This window comes from Chelonoidis abingdonii, chromosome 4, assembly GCF_003597395.2.
Source record: "Chelonoidis abingdonii isolate Lonesome George chromosome 4, CheloAbing_2.0, whole genome shotgun sequence".
NCBI lineage: Eukaryota > Metazoa > Chordata > Testudines > Testudinidae > Chelonoidis > Chelonoidis abingdonii.
In genome coordinates, this window is record NC_133772.1 from 67,738,057 (window position 1) to 67,764,361 (window position 26,305).

The following is a 26,305-nucleotide window of genomic DNA, read 5'->3' on the forward strand; positions in this document are numbered from 1 at the left end:
ATGTTATTATCTAAACAGCAATAATAACAGTGTCTGGCCAATCCTGGAACATAAAAATCTCTCGCACTATATGGTTTATTGGTTACTGATCTGAACTGATCTGATCTGATCTAAAAAGTGCCCAGCGCCCCTTCCCCAAAGCCTGCTTCCTGTTAATCATTATATATATATATATAAAAGTGGGGGTGGGGGTGGAAAGTAGCACTAATTTGAGGTTGTGACTCAACCCAGGAAAGTGACTGGCTGCCGAGCAAACGCCAGCACATTGCTGCTGCGTGAGACTGCTTGTGCTCATTCAGCTCGGGCGAGTAGCCCACGGAGGAGTTTGAGGGTGTATGGGATCCCTGCTTGCTGCTGCTCCTGGCCTTATGGGACAAACCGCGCATGGGACTTTTCCTGCACATGAGAACGTGGCCTCCAAAGGCAAACGTGTGATTATAGAAAAGGCCCGCTCGACCCATTAGTGCTGCTCTAGCCCGGGCCTGGTGGACCGGAATCACTACGGGGACTCCCACCTTGCACCTCTACCCCAAATCCCGGGCCTTCCTGGGATATGTTGTATCTGTTTGTACCAGGCCATTGCTAAAGCCATTTCCTGCCGAAGACCTCGTGTGACTATGATCCAAAAGAAACAGGCAGCTTTGCTTTTAAACACACTCCAACGACCTTCCCACACCACCTCTCCACGCACTCCCGCTCTGTCTTTTAAACCATGGGATGCGTGCGTAGCTTGAGAGAGGGACAGGGCCGATTGCTTTGGGCATTGGTGGCAACTGCCAGCAGAATATAAGCCTAGGAACAAGACGTGCTGCGAAAGGCAATATGCGAAACAGAATTGGGGGTGGTTGGGACTCGCAGCATGTTTTAGACAAACTTCAAAAATCTGCGATGTGAAAAAGGAGACTGAGCGTGGAGGAAGAAGCTTTTTCTTTCTTTTTTTTCAATGAGAGATTGAAAAAGTTTAACAATGGAAAACATTGACTGAGGAGGGGAAAAAAAAGAAACCTTTAAAGTTGCCGATCAGGTATCTGGCTCAAGGTGAGATTCCACCTACACATGTGGGAAGTGGTTTGTTTAATTTATGGCATTCTTACAAACAAAAGAAGGCTGGTTCCCTCCGTCTGGGATCGAGTGAAAAGTGCACACTTAGGAGAGACAGCAATGAACAGCACTAGTCACGTACATATGAGTAACTTAACCCAAATGGGTATTTTAATAGAGGTATAAAACTACCCCCTACCTGAGCAATTTCTAAGTCCTTCCTGTATTTGAATAATAAAGGGACAGGCACGAATACGCAATCTGTTCTGAAAATATTGCAACGCTTTTCTTTCTTTCTGAAGGGAATTAAACTGCATTCTGAATGCTTCTCTGCAACACCGCTAAATCTGCTGCAGATCACCCGTGTTAGAACAAAGAGAGCTTTTAAACATCAGACCTGAAGCTCTACAATGAGCTCAGAATTCTCTCTGCTCGGCGTTAGGATGCGATTTCTAAAGTGTGCATAAGTAAATAAGTTAATTCCTTTGATGATTCTGCTTTGATGTTTGAGAATTATTTCTGTAAAAGAGCAGTAGTCACTGGTTATCAGTGACAGCAGTAGTGTGAACCTCTGCGTGTAAAGTGTCATAAAACTTTTCCTCCCTCAATCTAAGTTTTTCACGGTTTTCTGTAGCTCTTGCACTTTTGAGCAGTCCCCTTTGTCTTGTCAGAGAGAAATCAACCAAGTTCCTAGTTCAGATCTGCCTGATCCGCCTGGTAACAGATCTATTCCCCTATTGGCTTATGCTAATTCCAGTTTCCTCTTGTATTTCAGCCCATTTTAGGGGCGGGGGTTCCCTCCAGGAATTAGAGCCAATTTTGTTTTAAGTGGGCGATCTCGTTCATGCAATAATTTGCCACACGCAGCAGAAGCCAGTCTGTGCAGCAGTCTCAACTGGAGGGTGGTGGTGGAAGGGGGGCTCAGGAAAAGCTGTAGCTGCTACCACTCCGCCTCATAAATCAAGGGCTCTTGCCACACCGACGTGGATTTTTATGAATGAAAAAAAAAAAACAACCTTTGCTCGCATCGTGAAAAGAAAGGGGACCAAAAAAAAAAAAAAAAAAAAAAGCAAATGCATCAGGAAAGCAATGATTCCATAAAGCAAATATAGTGTGGGGGAAGGAAGGAGAGTAAGTGCAGCTGATCATTGATGAAGATTTATTAGCAAAAGCGACCAAGAAACAAACAGACAAAAACTAATGTGAACATGATGGGGGAGGGGGGGGAAGGGGAGGGGAGGAGAAAAGATGCCGGGTAGGTCTCCAAATTGTAATGCCTTAGAAAATGTCACTAATGCTTGAAAGGAACAAATCAGGCATTAGAAACAAACCTTTGAGGTGGAGAAGGGATTTAAGTATTTGTGAAATAAAATGTAACTCTAAACTTGGCCATGGTGGATGGACTAACAGTTTATTTAATTTAAAGGGGTGAGTGTATTACTTGTTTAATAAAAATTGAAATGTATTTGCTACTTTTCAATAACAAATAAGAAATGTAATTTATATAAGTTGAAGTTTCTTCCCATGTTAAAAAAAAATCCCGTAAATTTTTCTGGGCCGGACCTTATAAGTTCACATAAGTAGACAGTGCCTAGTACAATAGGGGCTAAGATCCTGATTGGGGCCTTTAGATAAGACAAAGAAAAGAAAATGTCAAATGTGAAAATCACCTATCATATATAGACTCTACATAAATAAAACTGTAGCCATATGTCTTTTGATCTGTAGCAATATGTCCAATATATCTTATCTGTGTGTGGGAGAGGGACAAGGATGTGGCTACACAGCATTATACCATGTCCTATAATATGTTTGGCACCCATGCATCTAATCCAGTTAGTGATGCTTTGCTAAGCACTGTAGAAGAGTAGGTATTATTATTTTATTATTACTTTATTATGCATTTTTATTAAGATGTGCCCACACTAGGCAGATGGAGAACCATTTCAGCAAGCAAGAGACAAAAGTGGACCCCCACATCTACAATCCCCCCAAAACAGTCAAGAGACACAATGGAATCCTGGCTTCTCTGAAGTCAATGAGAGTTTTGCCGTTGACTTGGATGGGGCTAGGATTTCACTCATAGCATTCACCCATATGCAAGAAGCAGACAAATCCCATCAGTCCCAAATGCCTGCTCAGCTTTCTTTTCTGAAAATATTTCAGGTTAAAGGGAAGAACTTTAACAAGTGTTTAATAAAAAAAACCTGAAAGGGTTTCATAGGTATAAAATAGGCTAACTTTGTCGGGAAACTAAAGTCATCCATGCTGGGAACACATTACAAAATACTACAACAGCAGAAAGGTTGCGCTAACTTAAATAAGCTTTGGCTCAGGCCCTTGATAACCCCAGTGAATATCAGCACCTTCCTCTAGGTATTAACTGTGCTAGAAGAAATGCTGGCCACCATTTTGCTGCACTGCTGGGATTTTTCTGAGTGGTTGTGTGTGCCGTGGGGGTGGGGTGTTGATACCTGATCTATTGCCTGTTTAGGGTTAACTGCTTTCTTAGTGCAGCTTGGATGAGCTATCACCATGTTCCGCCCCACCCCGTTTGCAGGGAAAAAGCTTAAAGTTTTTTTTTAAAAAAAAAAAACCAAATATTGTAGGTGGAACTTAATTCCTTTCAAATTCAGGGATGTAGCAAAAATCTATGCTGATGGGGGGGGGGAATACAAGGAATGGAAAGGAAATTTATTTTTAAATAATACTAGTTTCATTTAGATCTGGGCAATAATAATAATAATAATTAATATGGTCCTGCTGCTCTCCCCTGCTAAAATAATAATAAATAAGTTTCCCAGTATTTATAGCCATGCCTGACTGTGTGTGGCCTAGTCCCATTCATCATTTAGCTCCCACTGCAGAACTCTCTCCATTTTACAAAATTATGCATGATACACTGAAGAGACAATTTGGGTTTCCCCCACCTCTCTGCTTCCCTTGAAGAAAGCAAGCCCTTGTCTCATTTGCATTAAACCCCTGCTTCTGTATAAGGGGAAGGACTTAAAGCCTATGGGATGGCTTTAGGGCTCTGCCCCTTGCTTTTGGCTTCTCTCTCACTCTCTTTCTCATTCTCTCTTGTGCTTTGATCTCTGCTTAACAACAGTAACGTCACAGGGACTGTACAGGAGAGTTTTGTTGGAAGTTAGAAAGTTTTGCAGCCTCCAGAGGGCTGTAGCGGCAGTAGCAGCAAGCAGCATCCAAGGGACTCCTGGAAGGGAAGGAGAGAGAGAGAGAGAGAGAGAGACTGACTCAGTCCTTTAGAAAACTGACTTTAGAAGAAGGAGACAGACATGGAACATCAGCTGCTGTGTTGTGAAGTGGAAACCATCAGAAGAGCCTATCTAGATGCCAACCTACTAAATGACAGGGTTCTGCAGACAATGCTGAAGGCAGAGGAGACCTGCTCGCCCTCTGTATCCTACTTCAAGTGCGTGCAGAAGGAAATCTTGCCATATATGAGGAAAATAGTTGCCACTTGGATGCTGGAGGTTTGTATGTTTCAGAGATTTCTTTGCAAGCTTCTGCATTAATGAATAAACCCTGAATGACTTCCCCATTCCAGCCCCAGCTCTTCGCCCCCCCCCCCAAACCTCCCTCCTTAAGTACAGGACATATTGCTACCGATATATATTGACAGTCAAGAGTGTGATGGCTTTTATCTCATTATTTTTTATTTACTTCTTAATAATGAGGTGTCTTCGATAGAGGGAAAGCAAATCCCACACCCCCATTTCTAAAGAAAATAAATTCCGGGGGTCTCCCTTGAACCTTTTAGAATGAATTCAGTGCCAGAGAAAACAAAGTTTGAAAGCCCCACTTGGAAAAAGCCCCCTTAAGAGTCCTTCTCTGGGATCCCAGATGAGCACAGCAACTTCCCAGGCACCCCGACGCCCCACTCTTGTCTTAGGGCTGCAGTTAAACCTTGCCAGTTATTTTATTGGGATTTTATTTTAAATTAATATCCATGTACACGTATGCAAGTGCTGCCCGTGCCAGTATTATGCGCCATCTTTGTTCTTTTATTGCAAAGCAAAAGTGTTTATTAATAATTAGAAAATTAGCAAGTCCCCAGGAGCAAGCCAAGGAAGGCAGGGGGTGCTCCAGAAACGGGGGTCCCTGCTGGGGCTGTGGACAGGAGGCTCAGCTGCTGGTCTCTGTCATTTCTTGGGGAAATGCAGGGTGAAAGTTTCTTTGTTCAGAGCAGAGAGCGAGCTGTGGTCACCCCTCAAAGACATGCTTGTGCTGCAGAAACTTTCAGCAAGGTCGCATGGCAAAATCCAGTTCAAATGCCCCACTCCCCCGGCAGGACATGTTTCAGGGCATTCCCAGCAGGAGCTGGGGAGCCGGGGCTACATTTTCATGCCTTTTCCGAAGCCCTGGGCGCCTGCGATCTATTTTTAATTAATTTTTGAAAGCGCAGCACGCTGCCCTTGCTCTGCGAAATGTCGCACGTTGCTTTTCTGAAGAGGGTGAGGGGGACCTTGTGAGTTTGCTTTCGGGGTATCTCCCTGGACGCCCCCAGGTGTCTCATCAGCACGGGGATCGGTAAAGGACCCCCGCCGGGTCATTTTCAGCCCATTTTGGAGCTTCGGCTGATTTTTTAAATATTTTTAAATATTTTTTGAAAAGATGACGTCTGGGTAAATGGGGCTCCTGCTGCTGCTGCTGCTGCTGCTCCGGACGCCACCTTTGTGTCTCGAGCAAAGCAGAGAATCGGCAGCACCCAGGCAAATAAGAACAAAAACCTGGGATCCCAGCTCTGTCCCCGGATCATTTTGCAATTTATTTGCCTTTTTTAAAGCGGCTGCCGATCTGTGAGAATCCAGATTTCCCCTTTTTGTCAAAGCTCGGCTGGGGGTTTCTAACGCCACATTTCCCTACTTTCTCCGTTTGCGACTTTCTCTTTCAGTTTCTTTTAAGTCTTTTCTCTACTCTTTTGGGGGAAATTTATTTCTCCCCCGTCCCCCCCATACTCTGCCTTGCCCTTCAAGCTTTGGTTGGGGGGAGGAGGCATGACTCGATTTAATAGTTGCTACAATTATCATTCGTTTCAACGAGCTCTCTCCTTTTCCAGGTTTGCGAGGAGCAGAAATGTGAAGAGGAAGTTTTCCCCTTGGCTATGAATTATTTGGACAGATTTTTGTCGTTTGAACCCCTGAAGAAAAACCGATTGCAACTTTTGGGAGCTACCTGCATGTTTGTGGCTTCAAAAATGAAGGAAACTATTCCTCTAACCGCAGAAAAACTGTGCATTTACACCGATAACTCCATTAGACCCGACGAATTACTGGTAATTTCATGTTTACTTCATCTGGAAAAAAGCAAGATCAGGAGAGAGGAACATAAATAAAAATCAACCCCGACAGAGAAAATCGCAAGGCTCCTTCTCCAGATTTGCCCAGTGTGGCCCCCTACTTCACCCTGAATAATTATGCCTAATTCACCCCGTAGAATTATTGCTTATTCACCTCCAGCTCCCAGGCTAACTCCATTACTGCACATGGGAGCAACAGATGTAACTTCCACGGCTATCTCAGAGCGTGGATCTGCCCCCCTTCCCCACCCCCTCAGCTCCAGTAAGATGGCATGAAGGGGTTCCACGTGCTTCTTAGCCAGGGAAAGTTGGGCTTGTGAAAACTCTCAGCGATTGCAGACTAAATGGTACAGTAGATTATTCGAATGAAAAAAAACCTAATATACTCATTATTACCTCACCCTAAGAGAAAGTACAGTACAACGGGTAGAAAGTGGGTGGCTGGCGCCCTCTTGCGTTCCTAATGTGCAGTTCAGCAACTTGACCGATTAATGGAGTGCTTTATTTCAGGGCTGCTGGGTGAGGATAGTCTTGCAGTAGTTTCATGCATAAAGGCAACCTCACCTTGGTATGCTTCTGCTAGTAATCCTCCTTAACAGCATCACAGCACCACTGGTGAGGAAGTGTAGTATTTCAATCATCAGTCTCTCAATCATGCAGAAGTCAGTGCATCAAAAAGATGCCAGTGCATTAAGATTCCAGAATACAGTACAAACAAATGAAATTCACCTTAACTACTTCAGAAGCAATTGCTGCATTTCAAAGCTGTTTATAAGCAGAGCTTCTAACTGTTTTCCTTCTTTTTCCCCTTTCCTCCTTTTTGTCTTTGTAGCAAATGGAGCTGTTTCTGGTGAATAAGCTGAAATGGAATCTGGCCGCAATGACCCCTCATGATTTCATTGAACATTTCCTTTCTAAAATGCCTGTTGCTGAGGACACCAAGCAAATCATCCGTAAACATGCCCAGACTTTTGTGGCTCTATGCGCTACAGGTATGCCCTGCACACTAAAATGGCGTGTTCCCCTAACCTAACATGCACACCCACCCTTATTCCCAATTCCTAAGACTTTCCATAGAGTTACCATACATCAAGGTCACAGAACTCAGTGCAGATAATTTAAGCACTGAGTGTTGTCCCTGTTGTTTGCAGAAGGTGGATTACTTTGCAGAAGGTAAGTTTCTGAGAAGATGCCTCTCTTCTGAGTTTAACATAAAGTAAATATATAAAACTCTTCCTGGAAAGTGATTGAATAAACCTATATCTTATAACTAGATCCTTCTTCAGTGTATATCTAGACCTATGCAGGCCTGCCAAAGAATCTCTGGCCTGAAGGCAGATTCCCTCATTGTGGATTCATTTTAAGGCTGTTTTGAAAGTCGTTAGGAGGAAGAATTTGCATGTGGTTAGTTCTGTATATGGGTGTGTTTCACTGGCATGTTTAAAATCTCCCTCATTCAAATTTCCCCTTTTCCCATGCTGGTAGATGGTGGATTACAGAAGGGGCACATGGCGTGGACGCTTTTCTGGCACAGGGCTGAGTCTGCTGTCCACACCCAGCTGGCCACGTGCTTTGCTGGAGGCATGTGCAGGGCGGACTGCAGAGGAGCCAGAGACACTGACTGTTCCCCGGGCCAGGTTTCCAGAGGCCTGATCTTTGGTTTCAAGGGCACTGTGTGTGTGTTTGTGCTAATTCCCGGAAGCCCCACGTGCACAAATGCTGTGCAGGCGTGCATACATTTTATCCATTGAATCATAATAAGAATAAGATGGGGTTCAAGAGATCAGAAGAGCAACACTGCCTTTATGATCTCCTCCAGATACCACTGTTCACATGAGCTGGCAGGACAAAGGTGGTTTTTAAAGGATTGATCAGTTTTTCTTACAATCCACTTCACGTGATTCCCTTCAGTGTGGCACGAGAAACCCAAATGTGGCAAAAGAATAAGGAATCAAAGGCAGTCAAAGCAAATGTTCCTTTGAAGGGAAGCCTGTAGCATCACATAAAGATGAATGTCAAGGATCGTGTTGACACTAAGAAAAACTCACTGGAAATGAATAATATTGCCTTTATGAATATGAATATTCTTATCCAATAATAGTTAAGTGAAAGGAGGGATCATGTCTGCATGACACTGAGTCATTCAGTCTGAGGAAAAGGTCTCTGTTAGCTGGATCTGGACTCCTTGTTGTTTTTGTGGATACAGACTAACACGGCTACCCCTCTTATCTCTCTGTACTTGAAAGTTTAGGGTGTATTTAAAGCCAAAGAGCAAATTAATCTGTGATGTAAATTAGTGTTCAGTGGTGTTACACCTGGGATGGATTTGGTCCAAAGATCCAAGAAAAATAATAAGCATTAAAAAAATAAAAATAATGTATTGATCTCACATAGTGACTTCCACTGAAGTATCTGGCCTGGAGATACAGCCATAGAATCTCTGAAGGTAAATATATACGTTATTGGTAGGTTTCAGCCTTGCCTTTATTTTAGGCCTAAGTACAGAATGGCAGGCAGCTCACACGTTTGATTGACTCAGTGCATGTCTCCTAATATGTGAGTACTAGAACCTCTCCAAACAGCTTTTAAAGGATTTGAAACATTTGTAGAAAATCAAATGTTTTCTCCTAGACAGAGATTCAGGCAGAACAATGAGATTGCAGTGAATTCTAATGTGTGATTGCCTGGTGTGAAGCCACCTAAACTGTTAGTTGTATCTGGTGTTTCTTTATAGCTATCCAGTCTCCCCTTTGGATATGGGGATGTTTAATCTAGGTGGTTGTGCTGGCAGTGATAGTGATGAAAACAAGAGTAGTTCAAAGGTTGAAGCCTTGCTCGGAGTCCAGTACTTTGATCTACTGTCAGAGTTGTTATGGTTCTTTTAGAAAGCACATCCAGAGTCTATATTTAACACTATGCGCCTCACTGCATGGGTAGCTGGAAAATGGATCAGCGAATGTGACCCATGTTCAGAGAATTTTACTTAGCTTTTAAAAATAGCATGGAGGCCATCAAGATTATGGGACTTATTCAGTACTCCATTGAAGTCACTGGGAATATTACCTGAGTAAGGACTGTTGAACAGAGCTGTTTGAGCAGCTTTGGATTTTTATTTCGTTTTTGGATGCCAAGATTTTTTTGTCTCTCTTGATGACTCCCTTGTTGGCTAGTGATGCCCAGACAAGACGAAGAACATGTGGTGTCAGCAGCATCTAACCTTCACTTTTTGATGTGTGATATTTTTTTCTGGCTAGCCATAATCTAGGTGGATTGCAAACCTGTTGTACTTCCCTGAATACCTTGTGGGCCTGATCCAGAGCCCATGGAAGCCACTGGGAAATTGACTCCAGTGGCCTTTGGGTCAGGCCTTGTGTGAGCACTACTTGAAATACAAGGTGAAGACAGGTGAAGTGTTCGAAGATGTGTGTGTGTATTTGCTCCTGAAAGAAAACATTGCATAGAAAGGTGATGTTGAGTGGAATTCCCTTTATGCTCCCTCATCAATTGTCTGCCTAATGGAAGGGGATTTGTTGTGTTTTTTAAATATATTTTCACCAAAGGATGCCTTTTTGCTGTGCTAGGTTAGAGAAAGAAAGAAAAAATTACCAGGGGTTGTTTGAAGTTAACACATAATTGATCTTAACGAATGGGGTTTTGGCGTGGCCAAGGAAGGCAGGGAGAACTCAAAAGGAAACAGGCCTTTTTTGGGGCCAAGTTAAGACTGGAGTTAAGGAAAAACTCCAGCTCTATACAAGCAAAACAATGAAAAGGAACAAATATTGGGAGCTTCAGCGTTTTATTGTGGCCCTCTGGTTATCTAAACATACCAGGTCCTTTTATATTATTATTATTGTTCTTCTCTCCTCTCTTTCCTCCTCCCTGGTGGAGAGAGAGAAAAAAGACTTCCCTTTGAAACAACTTTGCTACAATTCTTCTATTCTCTAGCCTTTATAAAATTGGGAGACTCAAGGTATGTGACCAGTTGGAACCTGTTGCATCTTGCAGCAAGTGATTTATGTTCACAGTTTTGATTTGCCTCAATGAAAAGATTTTCATTCATAGCCCCCAGCTCTCCAGACGGATGGAATTGCTGCTCCATTTAAAAAGGAAAAGGGGTGACTCGCCTTGTTAGGAATTTTTTTTTAAAGCGCTGCAGCGCCTAGATGCCTGCTTTGTCCTCCCTTCAGGGTGGCTGGCATTCTTCTCTCTCCTCCCCCCCCCCCCCCCCTCCCTCTCTCTCTTTTTAACAACGCTGAAGTTGTTTATTCTTTTTGGATGAAGTCTCAGATAGGCTACTGGGGATGTGTGCTTCAATTGATGGGGCCCCCTTCCCCATTGTGGCTGTGTCAGGTCTAATTCATCTCACCGAAGCCCCCTTGTTCCTGAGCGCTCAATAGCGCAAGATGAGGCGATGGAGGCTGACAATGATGCCACACTCTTCACTTGGGGGCATCCAATTACAGGCCAGAGGGGCCCCCTGATTAATATGCTGAAATTAGTGGCCTCTGCCACAAATAATTCCTTGTTGAGTTGCAACAAAAAGACAGTCCATACTGCTTGTCTGGAATGGTTATGGGGACAGACACAAACTGGTCATTTAAACTTCATTATTACTTTTCCACCTTGGACATACTAAGAGTGTGACTGTGAATTCATGTTCTTCTTTACTGCCCCCTTTAAAAGAAAAAAACAAATAGGAATCCCAAACTTGCTACTGAATGGACTCATTAAACTTACACAATTTTGGCCATTTTTGGGGATGATAATTATGCAGAAACTAATAAACACTGGAGCTAATTCACTGTGACTGTGTACGTATATACAACCAAATTTTGGTGTATCAAATCTTCAGACCTGTTTAAATCAACAGAAGCCTCTCATTTTTAAGTATACCTAAGAAAACACACTAGTGATTTGTTTGAGTGAACGGATCAAATACTATCTCTGGGATGCATTTATTGGTAATGGTCAAACTGAATCTATTTAGATATCTTTTGAGAAAGAGTTGGGGAGAGGTAGGGAAGGGAAGAGGTACATTAGACCTATTTCAGATATGTCAAGATGTGACATGAGTTTCGATACAGATTGGCTTTTAGCTGGCAACATAGCACATAAAAAGCCCTTCCATACGTAATCACATCAATTTAATTTTGAAGGCACTTTCAATTTCATAGAGCTCTGGGCAAATTTCCCTTTGGAAGGTGGGTATGGGATAGGTCGGGGTACAGATGGAGTGGCAGAGATATAGACCCCAAACTGTACCTATAATACCTACAACAATAGGTGATTATATACAGAGAGAGAATCCTGATGCTTAGTTAATAGTTAATTAAAGCCTTTACGCAAGAGATATTAAATCATAAAGGAGATGAATGATTTAATATTTAAACTGTTTCGTAGAGCTCAATCTCCCTCCCCCCCTGCTTAAGTTTTTCATGTCTTTGATTTAATTCAAGGGTTTGACAGATGGTTTATATTTATACAGCAAGGGAGACGTTGTACATTTAATAATAGGTGAAGGAACGTATCTCAAGTTATTGTATTTAAGGTATCGTTTCCCTTTTCTCCCCTAAAAAGTTAGACATTTACTAGTACCACATTTCTTTTCCTCCTAATACTTGGTCTAGGGAGCACTTTGCCATGAATCAAAAATCAAACACATTCCTGTATAGCAGAAAGAGCATTAAAATGTGGATTATTCCACATTATTCGTCCTTATTAAAAAAAAAAGAGGGGGGGAATAACATTCTAATGGCAGAGATAGGCCCCTCAAGGAATCATGGGAGTGGCTTTGTAGAGAGACCTACAGCAATGCAGTCTGGAAGGGGGCCCAGCCTCTTGTCAGCATGGTGTCACATCAGAATGTAACTGATTGTCCGCCAATTCTTGGGACCCCCGTCACTTAGTTATGCCACATTTACATTAAATCCCTGTTGCCAGGATGGATGGCAGTGACTGACGAGAGACTAAGTTGAGAGAAAGCATTTTTAAGATGAAACCTTAATTTAAATATGGAATATTCACCTACTGACAGATTTAAGCGGTCTCAATCCCTTTTGTTTTTGCTTTTGTTTTATATTAAAGTTATACATTGCTTTCTTTCTAACATAATTTTAAAGGTTTACATTTTAAATGGTATATGATTCAGAGACTGCTTACATCGCATAATGCACCTGATCTTGCAAATGCTTTAAAATGTGAATAGCTTTACTTGTGTGAGTAATCCCATTGATTTAAATGGGACTACTCACAAGAGTAAAGTATATTTATAAGTGTTTGCAGGATTAGGGCCCTAATACCCTAAAAATCCCTCAAAGGAATGATTAGCCTTTTAGGCCTTTCTCTAAAAAGTGTTTCTCACTCAGGTAAAGTTATTCATGTGCATAAGTGCTTGTGGGATTGGGCCCTATAATTGCCTATATTGTTAAATTACATTAGGAGGAATCTTTGTTTACATTCCTACAGCCTCTTAAGACTTATTATTTGGCAATCATATCTAACTCTTAGGCATGACATAAGCAAGCTCATCCTAAAGAAATCAATTCTCTTTTTTCCCCCCTTCTCTCTTTAAACAGATGTTAAGTTTATTTCAAACCCACCTTCCATGATCGCAGCTGGGAGTGTGGTAGCAGCTGTGCAAGGCCTTCACCTGGGAAACACTAACACTTTCCTCTCCTATCAATATCTCACACATTTCCTATCACAAGTTATCAAATGTGACCCGGTAAGTGATTCTTTCAATCTCTCTATCTTAGAGTTTTTTGAGTGCCTCACTGTAGTATATGATTTGACAGTAAACGCTGATCAAAGTACAACTTGGCTGTGGTTTTTCAAATGTATTCTCTTTTGTTCTTCCCAGTGACTATTAGTCATCGTTATATACATTAAAAATCAGAGATAACGGTACTGCCGTTCATTGATATGAATACCATGACCAGTTCTAATGTTGTTAAGACAGACATATCAACAAAGCAAAGGAAACTCTTAAATTGGTTTAGGACAATTGCTGAGGCTGTATTCGGTTTGCAGGTTATTAAACCAGCAGCCTATGTAGAACAAAAACCTTTAAAATAAGACAAGGAAATAGTTACTAAGATTGCACTAAATAGACTTCATGGTATCTCTGACCTTATCTTTGACCACTCCTGAGACCCTTTATTGTGCCAAGCGGTGTGAAATGCCTTTTTTAAGGGGGTTCTAATTATCTAATTTAGTTTATTACGTGCTAGACCTGCACAGTAGCTGATATTGAATTCCCTTTTGGAACAAATGTTTGTCCCACGACTTTCTGACAAGGTAGATGGTCCTCACAGGACTCTCATTTTGCCCTGCAGCTTCCAGGAGATGCACATCAGTAACTAGTGAGCAATAAACCTTTCATGAGTGAATGGGCCAGGAAGGGAGCCTACAAGGAAGACCTAAAGTCAATGATCCATGTCATAATGGTGTGTGAAGTTGGGGCAGAGTTTAGCTTTGTTTTGTAACAATGTGGAAGACCAATAAATAGATGCTTTAAAAAGGTTCTTGTGAGGTCTCCAAGCTCTGGACAATGACTCAAATAAAGACAACCCTGTGGTTTGCAATAGAATCTTTGAGATGCTGTAAAATCCTTCATTTTACGTATTCATAAACTGAAGTTATATAATTATTCTAACAACCAAACAACTCACACCCAAGTTAATATAAGGGGCAATGATATGTAGAATTTTAATGATTGTTAGCAAATTGTGAAAGCATTGTAATGATTAGTTCCCATATAAGGGAATATTTTTGTGATATTTGATAGATTTAGGTGATGCCAACACAGACAAATACTTCGCTGCTGCTTATTATCTGCCTATCCTAACTAGTTCAAGATACTATATCACACAGTTCAGCAAATTATTTTTGCTCTATTACTAGAAGCAGAATTTAGTAGTACTGATTCAGTACTGAAATGTTAAATACTCTTAAGTTCTACAGATGCTTTAAGTATCCGACTGCTGAAGTAGTATGTACCTGTAATACTCTGGCTTATTTGTTAGGACCATGCAGGTGCTTAAGTGCATACCTGAACTCTATCCAATTCAAGAAATTTGAATCGGGAACTTAGGAAGAAGCAAGCAACCTGCTATCAGCACCGATAGTGAATGTCTGATTTAAAAGAAAATACTATTTATAATTTTTTGATGTATAACCTGAATTAGATTGTATCACATGGCAGAACTCTATATCATGTAGAACTGCAACATGTCCTTACATGACTTGACTTGGTCAATGTCATAGCTCTTTGAAACAGGAAAATACTTTTAATTAGAAGTAAAAGTACTTTGGGCACTGTTTTATTATTCATAAATAGTGTGCAAGGCCACAGTCTGTATGAACTGAACTTTAAAGGAAGATCTTTAAGGTGATTGGGAGGAAAACTTTTTTGATAATTATATTTATGACTTAAAATAATAACTAGGCATTAAGATTTTTACATAGTTTTCTAGCTAAAATAAGAAATATCATAAAGTTATATGAAAATTTTTTAAGGACCCTCAGAAAGGAAAGATCACCTAAATCTTAGTTGTTTCCTTCTTCGTCTTCTCTATTAACATGATTTCTGTTCCCATGTTTATAATGAAGGTGCAATATCCTCTGCTAATAATTATTCTGTGAATTTGACAGTTACTTGATTGTCTACAAAGAGAGATCTCTGGCCTTAGAGCTTACTACACATTTTTTATGAAACAAATTAACAACTGATGGATCAAACACTAATCCTGATCTTGAAAGTTTTCTTAATAGCTTTGTTTGGGTGGCTGATCCACAAGTGATAGCACATATTGCCATACATTTAATATCATGTGGATTCGGTTGTTTTAAAGTATTTAGTAGACTGATGCATTTTGACAAAATGGTTAACACTTTTCCTGATTGTTGGCTAGCTGGAGCAGATGGTCTGTTGGATTTCAGTTTTCATACTGATAGTTTTTACCTTAGTCTCAAGCAAGTTGAGTCTAAAGTAAAATGAATATCACCTGACTGAAATTCTTTTATGGTTCATGTTTATGTTGGTAGGAGTCCAGTTTCCCATTTTGCCTTTGATCAGTGGTAATTAGAAGTCAGATAATCACAATTAGAAGTCTTGGGCTGTCTTCCATCATTCTGTTCCTGACCCCATCATCCAAATGGACTGAATTTTGCCTGACATTCATTTCCAGGCCAGAAATTTGCTAAACTAGATTAGATTGGATTTCCATGCTGTCTGTTAATACACTGGAATTTGCTTCTCTTGCCTGCCCACACCAGAGATGCCTTCAAACATGTGTCTTTTATTCTTAATGAGCCAGGCAATAACAAAGGATTTCCAAATAGATTTTGTTGTTGTTTGTTTCCTTTAGATCTGACCTTAAGTCTTATGCTTGACTGAATTTCAGTCTGATCATGTCCACTGTGTATGTTAAATAAAGGTATTTGACCACATCAGTAAGCTAGTAGGCCTTTTTTTTTTTTTTTTTCACTGAGAAGCTTAATTAATCCAGGAAGGGCTTATGACCTTGAACAAACTGTAGGCATTGAAAATTTGGGTAGTGAAGCAGAAAAGTTGTTGGGAGAAGTTATCAGACTAACACACAAGTTTTGTATTTGCTCCCAGTATTCAGAAGCTGTGAGTAGAATGGAAAAACAAAATTTAAGTGTAACATTGGGCATCAGTAATGTTATGCTAGTGATGAAAATGTACACAGTACATTTCTCAAAAATGCTACATACAAAAAAAACTTAATATCCTTGCAGAGAAGCTGTTCATTTAATATCAGTGTGAAAAAATAATTTGAACAAAAACATAAAACATTTCAAACATCACGTTGTTCATTAAATTGCAATTTAGCAGACAGCCTGTTTACAGTAAGCTGTAAAGATTGTATGTTGTTTAACAACATACAATCCGAACTCAATCCGCTCCTGCAGTCTCAGAGTGAAGATTTTTATCAGTACCCAAAAGGAAAAGAATAATCATTTATAGAAACCCCTCCTGAACTGTTTACAAAACGTATTCATTGCTTGTTCAATTTTATGAGTAAAACTAGTTCACATTTCAGTTTTCAGAGTCAAACATGTATGTGAGAGTGTTTCCAAAAAAACAGAACCAGTGTTGGAATTGCTCTGAAACAACGGTGCATTGGCTTTCAGTGAGAAACTTGCCACCTAGTTATGGCTGAGTCAACCTGAAAGTGCCTGAACTTTTTGGAAGCGAAAAAAACCATGTGTTTACTTATTATTTCTATACATCTATTTATGTGTGTCATGGCATGCATGCTATCAGGAGTTAAAATGGGTGTCCTGTGGAATCTGAAGTCAGAAATCATCTGTCATATCTTGGAGAGTCTTGTTAGAGATCTCACTGGGAAGGCCAGAGGTATGTAGGAGTCAAAGGCATGATGACTTTAGGATATGAGGCGTTTCTTTTTGTCATTTAAAACACTGTGTGTCTCTGTCAAGAGGAAATATTACACTAGGGTTTAAACCAGAAAAGGTCATAGGTTATGTGTTTTCAGTGAGCTGTAACTGATGGTCTGATCTGCTTAGAGGTAGGATTAACCTCCCCCTCTCTCAGAAAGGACTTGCAGAGAATTGTTTGCTTGGGTTTCTAATCTTATTTTACCCCAAATGCCATGTGCCCTTATTGGTGGCAGAGAAGGTTCTTGTGGTAGTGGAATCAGTGAAAAGCTGGTAGATCACACAAGAAGCTTCTGAATGAAGGCAGAATTGAAACTGGGAGATAAAGAAAACAGCAGGCAGGTCACCCTCTCAGGAAAACAACATTCATTCTCAGTCATGCACATCCTAACACTTTTGACAGCAATTTATCATGGAAGACTGGGTTCACCACAAGGGCTAACACATGTCATAGGTTAAATCAGAAAAGGCAATACTAAAAGAAAACTTCAAAGTCCTTAATACACAAAGTTAAATATGTTGAGAAAAGCTTACGATGTTCGTTATAAATATATGAGTAAACAATGTGCTGGAGGAATTTTGGCAATATGCTGTGTGATTGTTTTGCTTGTTTAAGGCACTCCAAATCTATGCCCATGCAATGGGCGTGCATGGCACTAAAGAATATCTAGTCCTGCATTTGAAGGAAGATAGACTGGATGTTCAAACAGCTCTTTTCCATCTCTAATTTCTGTGATTTTGTGAATAAATAGATTTTGGATGCTTATGTGCCGATTCCTAACTGTACACTTAGATGCCCAGGGGGTTTCTTTTACCCATATGAAGTTTGAACCTGTGAGGTGCTTCATGGTCTTAATTCCCATTGAAGTCAATGGGAGTGGAGACTGCTCAGCACCTTCCTGGAGACATGAGACGCTCAGCACTTAGCAAGATCAAGCTCATATTGAGCCATGAGTCAGAGAGATTTGTCTCACTCTTAGTTGGTCTCTCTGTCTGTGACGGAGAGTGCAGTGGCAAGCTAAAAGGTTGGCAACACTTTCTAAATCGTTGCCATGAGGTTACTGGCTGTTTGATGGTAGGTTGTGAAAGACCTGCATTCAGCAGAAAGGCATCCATTTTGGTCTTTTGGAATGCTGCATTTTTTGTTTAGACGTTTGCAGTTAGTAATCAATTAGCTAACGTGATCAGGCCATTGCTGAATATAATCAGAATATTAGTTATTAATACTTTGTGTTTATAGAGCACCTTTCATCTGAAAAGCTCTTCTTAAAATTTTTTTAGCCATTCCTTAGCTGGGAAGCCATTGTTTATGAAATGGCCTATATCACTTCTGCTGGATTGTTGTACCAAGGCATTTCTGTTGTAAAGATCGAAATTACATAGCACCACAGTCTTGGGCCTAATTCTTGATCTCACTCCAGTTTTATGCTCAGTAACTGCATTGACTGCAATATAGTAACTCCTGATTCACACTGCTGTGAGATCAGAATGAGGCTATAAGAATTTTTCCAGAAACACAGTGCATGAAACTCTCATACTAATGAAGGATGCCCAGTTGACAGCCTTGGAGACAGAGCCCTCTACAGAACACTTATAGTACAGGCAGAAGTATCATAAGCTTCAACACATTGTCCCACCAACGTGCCTTTAGGGATGGAGGCACCATTACCAGTGGTGACATTATAGTTTAGTCTCCATGGCCCATTTAGTCACTGGCTTCTTGCTGAGACTGACAACAGTGGGCCAGTTAAGGTTAGCTGTGGTAGCAATTTGTTGAGATGCACACTTATCTCACTGGGAGATGAACTGAAACTACACTCTCATTTGACATAATCCTCTGAATACCAGATGGCAAAAACTTGTAGCCCAACCCCTTGATTTATCCAGTCTTCAGCTCTCTCTCTTTCCTCCCCCCCATATAAATGATGATACATTTTTATTTGCCTTCAACAAAAATAGTATTAGGCACATGGTTTTATATATTTTCTAAAGGTTTATGTTCCCCCTCCCCTTTAATCTTCTGTAGGATTGTTTACGAGCTTGCCAAGAACAGATTGAATCCCTCCTTGAATCCAGTCTACGCCAGGCACAGCAACACAACATATCTTCAGAAACAAAGACTGTTGAGGATGAAGCAGACCTTTCCTGCACGCCCACCGATGTGCGAGATGTGAACATTTAAGAGGACTTCTACAAATCGGTTTGTTTGGCAATGAGAGCAGACAAAGAAAGGGCATCTGAGAAGGAATCAGCATCAGGATCTCTCCCCCAGAAACCCTTTTCTCCAGGACATTTTTATACCAGAAGGGAAAGCTTCACTCTTGTTATTTTTTTCCTTGCTCTTTCTCCCTTCCATCTGTGACTTCAAACAAACAAAAAATACCCCAAAACTGTCTTAAAAAAAAAAAAAGAAAAATAATATTTGCATGACCCCAAGGGGTTTGTGCTACAAAAAATAGAGGATTTTATACAATAATCAACTAGTTTTATGTTAAAGTGTTCTTGTCTGTATGTTGTAAAAATAGACATTAACACACAAAATGTCTCCAGGGGAGGTATTAGATTTGATTTCTTACATATAAAACAAACAAAACCAACCAACGAACCATTTTTAAAGTAGAAGAGGGTTTTTTAAAATAGAAAATGACATATTCTTTTTGTTTTTTTCCTATAAAAAGCATAGCTTTAACGCAGTTCTAGGCTTTTCTGTATCTTGCTTGCTTATGCATTTAGTCACTTTATAATTCATCTGTAAATGTTTATTTTATTTTCTTAGGTTTTTATCCTCTTCACCTTATAAATGGTTAACGTAACCCATAAGTTAGTGTATTTTAGTATACCGCATTATTATATGTTAATCTTTTGTACCTGTGGATTGCCTGTGCATAAGGCTTTTGTAGGGTTCCAGCTTAGCATTGTCGGGGAAGGGCCAATGTACTACTCATACGATACTCTATTATAAAGAGAAACCGAAATATTGACATAATATATTATATTTTTGTAATCTTCATATTTTTGTAGTTACCTGTGTATAAAATGCTGGTCTGACCCAACAGATATTCAGCCTCATTATGGTCAGGTTCAATCCACAGCCTAGTCTTTTTTTTTTTTTTTTTAAATATTCTAAAACCATTCCATTCAAAGCACTTTCAATCCATTAGATATAGGAAATACGTTCTTTTATTGTGGGAATTTTTTTTTTAAATGGAATGGTTTGGAAATATATAAGTGCTTGTGCGCAAACTTTGAATTGCAAAGCAAGTGCATTTAACTATGGTGTTAGAGGAAAGGTGATTTTTTTTCAAAGGTTGTGTTTCAGTGAGAGAAATTGCATTCACAAATTGCCAGGATATCTTCCTATCCTTTTCTATGGAAAAGTTGAAGTTTAGAAATCCTTTGATGCCAACTCATGTTTGTAAATTAGGGGCCTTAAAGGTTCACGTATAGGACACATAGTTTAAGGATTGTCTCTAGATGTTTTACAACTGAAGGTTTTTAAACACTAAAATATATAATTTATAGTTAAGGCAAAAAGAATATTTATTGCAGAGGATGTTCATAAGGCCAGTATGATTTGTAAAATAATGCAATCGCCCCTTGATTTAAAAAAAAAAATCTTTCTATCCTTGATGTTGCAGTTTTAACACAGCTTATTAAAGAAAAAAAAAGACACTCTTTTCAAAAACAGTGTATTTGGCCCCTTCTTAGACATTTCCAAAAACTATCTAACCATGAGAAACGCCATAGTTAAAAAAGAATAGATTTGGTGTACTTGAAAGGAGTTCTTATTCCAATATATCCCCCCATTGTTTTTTTTTTTATTTAGCTACAAATAGAAAATTTGCACATCTTGGCTATGTATCTTTTTATTATTATTTTAGAAAGTAGCTGAAGGGACGTGGACATAGCTGTTGAAGTTGATGCTCGAGGAGAATGTGATGGTGAAATGTATGTGAGAAAACTGCCGCTAAGGTGTTGATTGTAAAAAAATTTAAAAAAGAAAAGAAAGGAAAAAAAGAAAAAAAAGGAGTGGATGCTCCATTTTTATTGAGCTGCTATGGATAAATTCCCAGCATGGTTTGAAAAAAAATTAACATTGCTTTCTGTATCTTTGTCATTGTGTTTTGCTGCTATTTTATGGATCAGTTTTTTTTGTTTTTGTTTTTTGTTGTTATACAATGTCATATACTGCCATGTTATAGGTTTTAATTTTCTCATAGAAAATTATATTATTGACATCATTTTTTGTAGATTTTTATGTGATCAATTTTTACTTAATGTGATTATTACTGCTCTATTCCAAAAAGGTTCCTGTTTCACAATACCTCATACTTCAGTTAACCATGTTTAGACCAGGTTTTAATGTTCGTTCACAGTGCCTCATAGTTCTACTGCAAACTGAAATGCATTGAACATTATGCTGAATGGGTCTCGCGATTCGCAACTAGGTTGCATTAATTTAAAAACGACAGACATTTCAGAAGATCAAGTAATGTCAGTTTTTTGTTATGCGTTTTATAAAGCTGGATTCTTTGTCTGATCTGGGGTTTATTATCATAGTAGTTTTAAGATGTGTTATTAGCCACATTGATATATGAAAGGTGCATTATAATATAACTCTTATATGCCACTTGGTGTTGTTTCCCATCAGCTGGGACTCATCATTTGGTGTGATAGGTTATCTTCTGGAACTCTTAAGTATTTTGTGTGTTTAATCTGTTATAATATACTAGGGGGTTTTGTTTTGTTTTTTTGTTAATTATAGCATAATGCTAATTTAAAAAAGCCTGTAAATCTCATAAATAAGCCAGCTAACAGAGTTGTATGCTGAAGAATAATCTAGCTGTTGCCTGTATGCTGCTAAACCAAAACAGAATTAGAACTCATTTTGAGGGCAAATGCAGTTAAGATCCTACATAGTGTATAAATAAAGCATTGCAATGCTACTAGCAGTCGCAGGACCCAGGAGGACTGGATACATTCTGTCCAAATTTCAGGAACATTTCTTACTGCTTACCTCATGAACACTTCTGTTTGTGGCATCTCTGTGTCTCTGAACCAAACATGATTATTGCATTAGTGGTTGTTGGTTATATGTGTTACACTGAGTGGCAGTGCATACTGCAGATTTCTTTAAATATGTATGTACTCAAAGGCCAAATCCTGATAAACAGGTTCATGTGCCAACAGAGATGCTTTATTTGTCACATTATTATAACAATCTATAGTAAGCAAGCAATTCAGATTTGTACATTTTTTTATATTGTACTTATTGGCATCACTGGTCTGAAATGCACATTTTCACCAACAGACCTGTAACAGACAAGTTTCCAGCAAAAGAACTAAAGTCTAGAAATAAAATTTGTAAAACCCAATGCCTGTGTGCTGTGTTTTTTAGTAGCTTCATGAATGTAAAATTGCAGTTTAACAGCATACAGCAGTTTTCAATCAACTGGAATCTGATGTAGTGGGCAAACCACGTGGCATTTTCTTGTGTTGACACTCCATCCTTTAAAGTTTACAGTGTTTAAATAATTCATTCTTCAACATCTCTAGGAAGTGACAGGTATTTTGGCATTGGGTCAGTCAGCACAAATTCATAGAGATGTATATATTAAATGTCACTCTTTTTTTTTTCCTGGCCTAAAGATTTTCTTTTATGCCTCCGTCTCAACTAACCAGCAGTTTGGTAGATATTTTCAATAATAAGTAAAATAAATTAGGATTTTGATGCTACAAAATTATTTCTAGCTTTCAAGTTTACCAGAGTAATGGAAATGTCCCCTTTAGATAATGACTAGTGTGTTTCCAAGACAGTAGTGTTAGATTTTTATTTCCCACCTGCCTCCATTGTGTATTACTGCTGTTAGTTCAAATAAAGTAGTAGGGTATAAAAGGTAAAAATACATATTTTTGTTTGCAGAGCTTAACACTAGTAAAGGGCAATATACAAAATAGGAAAAGAATTGAACTAGGCTTGAAAAAATAACGCTGGTAAATATGTGCTGGATCATTTAGCAAGTTAAGTGTGTGTGTGTGTACATCCAATGTATTGTTTATATATATGAATACCAAACTAAAATTAGGTTGAATTATATATGATCATTTCCCAATCTGAAGTCCTAAAGGAGAGTTCTTTTTATCCCAAATCTGTGTTTTGAAAATTGGGGAAGTTATTTCTCACTAGCTACATCAGTCAAAGGATCCAGACTAAAAGCAGAGGTACATTTTCCCCCATCCCATCATGAAAACTTCTAGAGCCTGACTCATAAGTTTCCTGGGCAACTGGCATCAGTGCCAATTAGACTTAATAGCACACTACAGGTTTCATGCAAAAACTACACCAAAACTTTTAAGAGGTGTAAGAAGGTTGTCATCTAATCTGGTAACCTGTTGCAAAATGATTTGGTCACACTGCAGTTACCCAATGCACTGGTATCCCCATCACAAAAATTGTTACAAGTATCACTAGTTGGTTGCCTTACTGACTCCCCTTACAGAGGAGAGACTGAATTATGTGGTCTACACTAGCACTTTCCTCTAGAAAGAGTCCCTCCTTTGAAGGATTAAGGCATGCTGATGGGTTGATGGGGGGATATTTGCATGATGGAAGAAGAGAAGACCTAAGCTAAATTCAGAATGAGTTTAAATAGGTCTGAAGGAATCTAAACTAATGGTGGTCAAACAGTACCTATTTTTTTTCACAGGATTTTTTTTTATCCTAACTTAATTTACACCACTTACATTCTCACTACTTAGAAAATAAGATACTAAGTACATTTTAGACTCCCTTACACACATCAGCAAGTGGGTGTAAATGGATCTAGGTGTCTAGCTGAGTGGGAAGGAGTTAATTTATAGCACCTTCTACATTAAATCTGAATTTGGTTTAATATCTATCAATCTACACTTAAATGCACAGACACTATTAAAAAGCACCTATTGTTAAACAGCAACTATTAAAGTTAAACATTTTTAAAATTGCAGGACCAGATAGCTTGCATCCAAGAGTATTAAAAGAATTGGCCCAGGAGCTCTCCAAACCAGTAATGTTGGGTTTTAACAGATCTTGGAACACCAGGGACATTTCAGAGGACAGGAAAAAAATTCATGCCACAAAAGGAGTAAAAGGAGTAAATGAGTAACTATAGGCTGATTAGTCTGACATCAAACCCTGGCAAAAACATGGAAAGGAAGGTCTGGGATACAATGAGTAAAGAATGAAAGGACTGCAGTGTAAATTAATGCCAATCACTGGTTTATGGAAAGTAGGTTTTGTCAGATGAACGTGTCATTTTTTTTTATTAGATCACAAGACTGGTTGATAAAGCTGATCGTGTTGACATAATATACTTAGATTCTTGTAAAGCATTTGACCTAGTCACCAATGACATTTTGATAAAAATAAATAGTGCTATCCAAAATCAATGGAACACATATTAAAGGATTAAAAAAAACAAATAGGCTTGATGCAGGAATTACTGGGTGAGGTTCTTGGGCCTGTCCTGTATGGGAGGTCAGATAAGATGATCATAATGATCCCTTCTGCCTTTAAAATCTATTGAATCTATGAACTTTCCCCATGAAAACCTAGGCTCAAATCGTTGGCCCTATTAAGGTCATTTTACATTGGCAGTGGCACTGACTGTACTGATTGTAAAGCTGTACTAATTGTAAAGATGTGTCTCCCCTGGTGCTGGGAATGTGTCCGAGTGGGATGATGAGGTGCTCCATTGATCCATGCTCAGGAAATGACCACAGGGGACTGTTCTACCCACCACAAGTCAGAGCAGCTCAGTGACTGTTCTAGGTTGTGTCGAAAGCCAGTTCAATCTTCAGGCTGAGTTCAATGGGAGCAGGATCGAGTACCACTGTCACGACCCATGCTTCTCATACCCAGGTCTGCAGAGTTCCTGGGGGTCATCATACTCCAACCTTCCTTGCTGGCATCAGCTAGAATTGGGACTCCTTGAAACCCAGCTTAGATAGGAGACTCCACCTTAGGGCCCTGATTGGTGGAACACCGATTTTCATGACTGGCCTGCTCTCCCTACTTAAACCAGAAGAAGGAACACGAAGTCTGTAAAACTGGACTCACCATGCTTTGGATTGCTAACTCAGTGCAATTTGCTCTTGTCTCTTGGTTCTGATTTCCATGTTCCTGGGATCAGACTCATGGTCCCTGATCTCTTTCTCGCCTCCTAATCCTGACCATCCTGGTTTCTTGACCTGGCCTCATTCCTGGTATCTGTCTCTTGGTTCCTAATCTCAGCTCTTGACCCTCTGGTTCTGAATTCTGACTGTCTTATAGACCTTGCACTAAGCACTAGACCTGGCCATATATGTCCCAGTCCTGACAGTTTGTATGGACCATATAGTAATCCCCAAGAGGATGGGCACAGTGTGAGAGGTATGGAACCAGCAGCCCAGCTACTGCCACCCACCTCCAGGCAGATAACCAAGCAGCATACTTCTGAGGGTCAGCTGTTGAGGGATCAAGTAAGCCAACACTGCTTTGGACCCAGGCTACTGTGCCCTATCCTGAACAGGTGCCTGTGATACCTCTTCCAGAACAATTCAGTGGGAACTGCCAGCAGTTCTGGAGCTTCATGAACCAATTCCACCTGCAGTTCTTGTTGCAACCCCCGATCCAAGCCCAGCCCAGACGGGCTTGGTAATCAGCTGACAGGGCAGGCATCGGACAGGGCCTCCCCCTTGCTGGAAAGTAACAGCTCGGTGGTCTCAAATTAGAATGCCTTCCTCCAACCTATATCAGCAATCTCTGAAGACCTACATCATGCATGTCTGGCTGAGGCTGCTCTAAGCAAATTCTGGCAGGGGCAGCGTACTCTTGCTTCCTACACCACATTTCCTGCCATCTCAAGGTGAACACAGGGTGGAATAAGGCAGTGCAGCAGTACCAATTCTGGTGGTGTGTGGGAAGAGATCAAAGCTGAACTGGCCCACATGAAGACACTCCCGGATCAGGACACCTTCATTGATCTCACCATCCACATAGATAATTAGGGGGAGGGAGGGAGGGAGAGGGTTCCTAAAACCAACCTGTCCATGTACTGTTACCTTGACACAGGTTCCATTCACTGAATCAATACAGCTGGATCTGACTCACTGACAGATCACTCCTTAAGAAAAGGAACAATGCCTTCGGCATCAGCCAGGGCCAGCTCTAGACACCAGCTTATCAAGCAGGTGCTTGGGGCGGCAACTTGGGAGTGGGGCAGCAGTTTCAGGGATTCGGCGGCAATTCAGCGGAGGGTCCCTCACTCCCTCTCGGAGCAAAGGACCTCTCGCCGAATTGCCACAGATCGTGATTTTTTTTTTTTGGCTGCTTGGGGCAGCCAAACCCCTGGAGCCGGCCCTGGCATCAACTATGCTTCCATTGCAGTGAACCTGGATATACTATTTCTGTCTTTCAAACATGAGCCCCAAGAAACCTGGGAAATGAGTTGTCTCCAGTTCAGTAAGGGGAACTGGGTTGGGCTCTGTAAGAAAAGAATT

General features: G+C 40.1%; 1 protein-coding gene across 2 annotated transcripts; it reads left to right on the forward strand.

The window, feature by feature from the left end:
- Positions 1-4,099: 4,099 nt before the first annotated feature.
- Positions 4,100-22,161, forward strand: CCND1 (cyclin D1). 2 transcript variants are annotated; one of them, XM_032771481.2, is made up of 5 exons: positions 4,109-4,535; positions 6,122-6,337; positions 7,194-7,353; positions 12,937-13,085; positions 18,813-22,161. In XM_032771481.2, the coding sequence occupies exons 1-5, from the start codon at positions 4,338-4,340 to the stop codon at positions 18,966-18,968; spliced, it is 879 nt and encodes a 292-aa protein (XP_032627372.1). In that variant the 5' UTR covers positions 4,109-4,337; the 3' UTR covers positions 18,969-22,161. The 2 variants fall into 2 exon arrangements, with proteins under 2 accessions (XP_074921339.1, XP_032627372.1); XM_075065238.1 differs by lacking the exons at positions 12,937-13,085; positions 18,813-22,161 and adding an exon at positions 7,847-8,132 and having other exon boundaries at positions 4,100-4,535.
- Positions 22,162-26,305: the final 4,144 nt, after the last annotated feature.